The 7,741-nt window shown below is 40.7% G+C and overlaps 1 protein-coding gene across 7 annotated transcripts in view; it reads right to left on the reverse strand.

Moving 5' to 3' along the window:
* Positions 1 to 5,306, reverse strand: part of RAD21L1 (RAD21 cohesin complex component like 1) — a 41,694-nt gene extending 36,388 nt beyond the window's left edge. For 4 of the 7 annotated variants that reach the window (XM_055544665.1, XM_055544661.1, XM_055544662.1 and 1 more), the window contains exons 1-3: positions 5,177 to 5,303; positions 2,491 to 2,666; positions 1,198 to 1,327 (exon numbers count right to left, since the gene is read on the reverse strand). In XM_055544665.1, coding sequence (XP_055400640.1) covers positions 1,198 to 1,327; positions 2,491 to 2,634 — 274 coding nt within the window. In that variant the 5' untranslated portion in view covers positions 2,635 to 2,666; positions 5,177 to 5,303. Of the gene's footprint in view, positions 1 to 1,197; positions 1,328 to 2,490; positions 2,667 to 5,176 lie in introns of all 7 variants that reach the window. The other 3 variants (XM_055544660.1, XM_055544663.1, XM_055544664.1) reach the window with 3 other exon arrangements.
* Positions 5,307 to 7,741: the final 2,435 nt, after the last annotated feature.

A 7,741-nucleotide genomic window follows, 5' to 3' on the forward strand; every position in this document is an offset into this window, starting at 1 on the left:
GCAGTTCCCTCTGCCCAGAATGCTATTCCTTTAGGGATGTCTTATATGGCTGGATACTTCTCATTCTTCAAGTCTAAGCTTAAATTCTATCTACTCAGAAATGCTTTTCCCAACTTGTCTAACTAAAATACATGTCTGTTATTTTCTGTGGTAGTACTCTTTATATTCCTTCATAGCACAATCTATAATTATTATAATAATTTTAAAAATATCTTTTTCATTATCTGATTTCCTCACTAGGCCAAAAGGGACACTGTCTTGTCTTTGTACACCAGAACCTAACATAGTGTTTCACACAAAGTATGAGCTCAATAAATATTTATGGAATATATAAGTGAACCACATTTGATATGATTATAACTCTATCTAGGGGTTCTACAAATATTTTAAATAAAGAAAAAAAACAAACCTTGTCAATCTTGATTCACCAATACTAATTGAGGGAACACTATTTACATGGGACTGAGACAAGTACTATAAGTGATTCAGAAAATAAATATCACAAAGATATTGCCTTCAAGGAGCTTGCAGACTGGTGTGAGAGGCAAGGTCTGTACTTAAATAAACGTAATACAAGGTGGAAAATGATGAAAGTGGTAAAATTAAAATTAAATTAAAAGTTGAAGACATTCTATGTATGACACATATAAATCTCGAGCACTTTGGAATGCCTAGAGATTTTCTATAATATTTCATAAACAGTGTGCTACTTAAGAGTCTTCAGAATTCTGAAAACAATGACAATTATTGATACCTAGGTTCTATCAATACATTATTTCTAATTTATCTCATAAAGGCAAAAACAGATATGGCAAACAAAGAAACCCATTAAATCTGAATATCAGAGTTTCTTATACAACTGTGGTAGCTTTAAATATATTTCTTATACAACTGTGGTAGCTTTAAATATATTTCTTATACAACTGTGGTAGCTTTAAATATATTTCTTACGTAAATATGCAAGAACATTTCAAGTTTTTGAAAGTATAACCTCTTGCCGCAAACACAGTAAAAGAGCAAGGAAAATAATATAATTTGTTCTTAACCATGGAAACTAAGTTTCAGTCAAAAGGAAGTTTTCCATTCATTATACCCACCCTGGAATTATAGAGTATCAACAATTAAAAGAGCCCACCCAAACTAAAAATGCAAAAGGGAAAAAAAAACAAGTGAGACAAATCAATATCACACTTATACCTGGGCGAAATGTCATCTTCATTTTAAGCAAGGCTTCACTGCAATCTGCCAAAAGATATTTTGCCTTCCTATTATAGATTCGAACAACTCCTAAAAGAAGGTGTCCTGAAGTTCGCAGTGCAATTTTCACCTTTCAATAATTTTAAAAGTATTAGAATATTAAAAATTAGATTTATAAACTCTGTTCTTTGAAAATTATAAAATAATAAGAATTTCTTCTCTTTAAATAGCAGATATTTTGTATTATTATTTAAAGTAAATCATTTAACTTTTACCTTGTAAAATGATTAACTTTTTTATTCAGTGAAGATAATCTAATGTGGCATTTAAATGAAATATGCTATTGTTGATTTTATGAAAACAACATAAACTTTGGAGTCAGGCAGACTTGGGTTCAAGCCTTGGCTCATTTGCTGAGGCTGTCATTTAACCTTCCTGAATTTCAATTTACTAATAATGACTACAATTTATTATACACTTGTTTTGTGCCAGGAATTATCCTAAGAGCTTTTCATACATCAATTTATTTAATTTTGACAACAACCTCTATTTACAGAAGAAAAAACTGAGACTCTGACGTGATAAACAGCATGCCTAAGTAACAAAACTATTAAGCGATGGGGCAGAAATTAAATTTGACCAACTCAGAAGCTCATGCTCTTAAATACCACATTCACTGAGGTTAAGCAAACTAAAAAAAATTAAAGTCTAGCCCAGTGCCTGGCACATGGTAAGTTTTCAATATATAATTGAATATATATTATATATTGAATATATAATCCATAATTCATCCTCTTAAGAAGAAAAATACCTAACCTATACAAATATTAAAATATTTTAATGCAAATTCTAGTAACTTGTAACTGTTTTATAATGGATATAGTGCTTTGTTTAATGAAGTTTTCACATATATTTTTATTTATACTCAATCCTCCTTTCCTTCTACTCTCCCTATTTATTCACTCATTATTTTTCTAAGAAATATTCACTCGGTACCTACTATGTATATAATATTTTGTTAGTGAATAAGAAACAATCACAAAATAGTTATAAAGCATGGCCTTTATCCTTCAGGATCCAATCTATTTATGATAAACATATTAAAAAGTTAATTACCAACAGAAACCAATATGTTTATTTTCAGATGATAAATGCTTAGGAATTTTAAAAAAAGAAGACCATTTGAGTAGTAAAACTTCCTAGGAAATACATTGCATGGTATAATGTCTTTTAATTCCTTTCCTCTCCTTAAGTCAAAGTAAATACATCCTATAATTTTAATCAATAACATACCTTAGGAGAAAGAATTTTTTCAATGGTTATCTCTAGATTACATTCAAATACATGGGCCTTTGTGAGTTTCTTCTCCCAGTGAGCTGCAAGCCAGATTTTGGCCAATGGCCCTCGCTTACTCATAAGCACATGTGTGTAGAACATGTTGCCTGTATTCCTTAGTAATATTTAATGAACTAGAGAGAATATGAAAAGATATTTAAATTTGAATATAAAACACTTTTAGTGCTATTTTACAGTAAGCAAAACCATTTCTCATTAATTCTATAACATATTAACTTCTAATAGATTACTCAATTCAAATTACTTTCTTATAAAAAGAAACTGCTTTAAAATACAAAACTATAAACTAATGACAGAACTCTATTAATAAACTGTGTATAGCACCTGGTTTAAATGTATTCTGATCACTGAGCACCTCTTACATTTTACATATACTATATAAAGATTTTGAATTCTAAGAGCTTGGCAGGCTACAGTCCATAGGGTCTCAAAGAGTCGGACAAGCAACTTAGCATACACACATGGTCAAATAAATAGATAAGGAAGACTAGGGGGGAATAAAAAATAGGAAATGGAAATAGGGGGAAAGCAACAGAATTACACAAGGTGGAAAAAACTAAGAAAAGCAAACACACACACACACAGAAGTTGCTCAGTCGTGTCCGACTCTTTGCAACCCCATGGATTATCGCCCACCAGGCTCCTCAGTCCATGGGATTTTCCAGGCATGAATACTGGAGTGGGTTGCCGTTTCCTTCTCCAAAAGCAAACACAGGTAACCACTTTTCTAAAACTTGAGTTTGGGAAGTGTCAGATCATTGATTTATATCCAGGTATTGAATTCCTTTGTTTTCTTTAAGATACTATGGTTTACTCAATGATGTATTAATTTATGAAGTTAAAATAATGGAAATCCAAAGGACCATAAAGTAGAAAAATTAAGAAAACAAGAGACTATAGAAAAAGAATCAGAAGAGAAGAACAAAAAAGAATCGGATTTAAATGTTTTGAAATAAGAATGGTAAAAGAAAACCTTCACTTAAAGGTAAAAAATGTATGCTGCTGCTGCTAAGTCGCTTCAGTCATGTCCGACTCTGTGCGACCCCATAGACGGCAGCCCACCAGGCTCCCCCGTCCCTAGGATTCTCCAGGCAAAAACACTGGAGTGGGTTGCCATTTCCTTCTCCAGTGCATGAAAGTGAAAAGTGAAAGTGAAGTCGCTCAGTCGTGTCCGACCCTCAGCGACCCCATGGACTGCAGCCTTCCAGGCTCCTCCATCCATGGGATTTTCCAGGCAAGAGTACTGGAGTGGGGTGCCATTGCCTTGCACATTTCTACAAACTGTACTATTCTCAATAACATCATAAGGCTCCATTATTAGCAAAGGAATGTCAGGACACCTTGATTGACTTACAAAGAATGAAGTTATTGCTTACATATAAGTAATCTTAACCTACCACTAGAAAAGCACCCTTTTGCTTCTTACTTAAAGTTCCAATAAAGGGGAACACTGAACCAAAATAAATACAAAAACTAAATCAGCCACAGAATTAAAAACTTAGGTGATCAATGCCATTTCCACCGCAAGAAATCACTGGACCCAAAACAAATGTGATTATGCAATCTACCAAACCACATTTCTCAATGGGTGGGCTAAAGATTTTAATGTGTATGGCCTTTGTCTGCCTTGGCTCCACTGTCTTCCTTTTTAATCTGTGTGTTTGGTATCTTGGAGTAAATTCCAGTTTGTCCTTTTCAATTGCTCCCACGTGTATGATTATTAGTAAACTTAAAAAAAAAACAAACCTGTGATTTAGTATTCCTGAGACATTGATTTTCTCGAGCCTCCAATCCCCCATCCCCCACAAAACCCACAGCTCCCCCCGCCCCGGCCCAAATCCCTCACAAAAGTCCCAATGTCCTGAGAGTTAGTTATTTGTAGGTTGAATTGAGTTCATGCAACCTATAGCTAGGGAAAGAAAAGTGTTAGTCACTCAGTCGTGTCCGACTGTTTACGACTCCATGGACTGTAGCTCGCCAGGCTCCTCTGCCCATGGAATGTTCCAGGCAAGAACACTGGCATGGGTTGCCATTTCCTTCTCCAGGGGATCTTCCTGACACAGGGATCGAACCCGGGTCTCCCGCATTGCAGGCGGATTCTTCACTGTCTCAGCGACCAGGGAAGCCCAACGTAAAGCTAAGGATAGTATTAATACGTGGTAGTAGAAGCCAGGGAGTGGGTTTAATTCGTGGGAAGGGGTCCCTGGTGAGGCGTGAGGGCGGTGGGCGAAGGGGAGCTTTAGGGCAGGATGAAGGGGCAGAAAGTGGACGCTTGGGGGTGGTGGGGGAAGAGCCATGGGGGGTACTCCTTCCGGGGAGCGAGGAGGGAGGGGAGAGGAATGGAAGGCGCTGGGGTTGGGTGGGGGGTAGGGGTGTGAGGAGAAGACAACGAGCATCAAGGACACGGACGTCCAGGGCTTCCTCCACACACGATTCCTCAGAGTTGAAGGCCCGAGGCTCAGAGGGAGACATTGAGGCTGAGGGGTGACCGCAAGCGCCCGTTTCCTCTCCTCAGAGGGTCCCTCAGGGCTCGCGCCAGTGAGGAGCCTGGCAAGGCCACTTGTGGGGATGAAGGTGGCCGTGGCCCCCGTGACCCAGCCAGCCTCCAGTCCCCGGATCCCACCCAGCGCCCTACTTCCAGCGCCGGGTCTGAGGCGAGACAAGCCGAAACAGGGCCTGGAGGAGGAGTCGCCGAGTCTGCGAGGTGGGTCCTAGACGCTCAGCTCCCAGATCTGGTAGGCTTCAGGGAAGGCGCGGGAGGGCGATGGGCGGGGCGAGGCAGCGGGTTGGGGCGGGGCAAGGGGCGGGGCCACTGAGTGACAGGGCCCCAAACTGGGGCGGGGAGGGGCATCTGGGAACGGGGCGGGGCAGTGGGCAGGAGCAGGTCTGGGGGCGGGGCGGCAGAAGTGGGCGGGGTTAATGCTCGGGCCGCAGGGAGTGGATGAGGCAAAGGACTGGGTAGGGGAGGGAACCCGTGACCGGGGCGGGGATCGAGCGGCGTGCAATTTTCCACCTGGGGCTTGCTCGTGGAGCTCACTGTTCAGGCACCTGGTCCCTACAGAATAATTGTGTTAGGTGGTAATGTCTAACCCCTCTGCCTGGCCTCTGAACGTCACTAGAATGGAGTTTTCCACTTATGAGTGAGGAGCTCCCTGGAGAAGTTATTCAATCTCTTTAACTTCAGTTTCTCTCACCTGTAAATTGGAAATGATAATGAAAGTACCTGTGCCATGGGATATTGTAAGAGATAAGTGAGATGAAGCATGTAAAGAGCCTGCTGCTGCTAAGTCACGTCAGTCGTGTCCGACTCTTCGTGACCCCGTAGACGGCAACCCAACAGGCTCCTCTGTCCCTGGGATTCTCTAGGCAAGAATACTAGAGTGGGCTGCCATTTCCTTCTCCAATGCATGAAAGTGGAAAGTGAAAGTGAAGTCGCTCAGTCATGTCCGACTCTTAGCGACCCCATGGACTGCAGCCTACCAGGCTCCTCCGTCCATGGGATTTTCCAGGCAAGAGCACTGGAGTGGGGTGCCATTGGCTTCTCCTTGTAAAGAGCCTAGCAATCATAAATGCTCAGTAAATATTCAGTTCAGTTCAGTCGCTCAGTCGTGTCCTACTCTTCACGACCCCATGGACTGCAGCAAGCCAGGCCTTCCTGTCCATCACCAACTCCTGGAGTTTACTGAAACTCCTGCCCATTGAGTCGGTGATGCCATCCAACTATCTCATCCTCTGTCCTCCCCTTCTCCTCCCACCTTCAATCTTTCCCAGCATCAGGGTCTTTTCCAACGAGTCAGTTCTTTGCATCAGGTGGCCAAAGTATTGGAGTTTAAGCTTCAGCATCAGTCCTTCCAATGAACATTCAGGACTGAATTCTTTTAGGATGGACTGGTTGGATCTCCTTGCAGTCCGAGGGATTCTCAAGAGTCTACTCCAACACCACAGTTCGAAAGAATCAATTCTTCAGCGCTCAGCTTTCTTTATAGTCTGTTGAGTCCGGCTCTACAAGCAGGGTTTGCGAAAGCGTGATGCGGGCGGGAGAATGAGAAACAAGACACAAGAGTTCAGTGAAAGACGAGGATCAGGGGACCAACACCGCTCCAAGGTGAAGGTGCCGAAACTGAATCCGTGCCAGCTTTATTATACTCTCAGCCATGAAGGAAGGAATGTGCAGGGGGTTAAGCAATAACTCATGTGGCCTTCAGGGCCAAAGAACAAAGTGATCATTAACCTTTCGGTAAACAAGAAACAGTAATCAATAACAAATCAGTAACTAAGACCAATATTCTTATCTATAGATTTCCTCCAGATACGGAAAAACATGTAACTCTGAGAGGCCAGTTGGGAAACAGTCTGGGGTTGGTTTTCTGCCCCCAGGATCATATCTTGTTTTCAAGATTATGAACTGTTCCCTCTGGACTTGTTCCAAGAGTCCCATGCCTTAAAGCATCCAGTTTATCAATAATTATAAATTCCTTCTGTGGCCCTCGCCAGGGTCTGCTTTTCTTTTATTCTTCCTGTCTCCTACATCTCCCCGTTTTTGATTTTCCACATGATGAGAAATGGTGAGAAATGCTAGTTGCTGTTGTTGGCTTAGTTGTCTCTTGATTGTTCTTCTCCAGACTGCAGAAACACAAACACATAATTAATAGCATTCCCATAACCAGAGCAATTCCATATCCAAATGTTTTGATCTGTTTTAAGGGATTAAGAGAAGAAAGATTATCAGCAACTTATCAAGAAAATCTGATCCAGTAATTACATCGAGATGTTTATTAAAAGCTTTTAATATATCTTGTTGTAAGTCTTGAATATCTACAGAAATATTACCTTGGTTCAATAGATGTTGTTTAACTTTATCCCAATTGAATTGTGTCTTATTATATTTGTAAGCTGTTACACAAAAGGAAGTATAGTTCCAATCACATTTTAGTCTCATCTGTTTTTGTAAACTGACCGGTTGATCTCCTAATAAAATAACAGATTGTTGAAGGTTGGCCACTTGGAGGCCAACTCTCCATCAGTTTTTTGTTGAGTGGTCCAAGGGACGTCGGCATCCTACGCCATTCTTGTATAAAATGAACTGTTTGCATAGACTGGTGAAGAGCCACTCCGGCTATGGCTACCATAGTGGTAATAGCTATCTATAGTGCCTACTGCTGCTGCTGCTGCTAAGTCGCTTCAGTTG

The sequence above is a fragment of the Bubalus kerabau genome, chromosome 13 (genome assembly GCF_029407905.1).
Source record: "Bubalus kerabau isolate K-KA32 ecotype Philippines breed swamp buffalo chromosome 13, PCC_UOA_SB_1v2, whole genome shotgun sequence".
Classification (NCBI taxonomy): domain Eukaryota; kingdom Metazoa; phylum Chordata; class Mammalia; order Artiodactyla; family Bovidae; genus Bubalus; species Bubalus kerabau.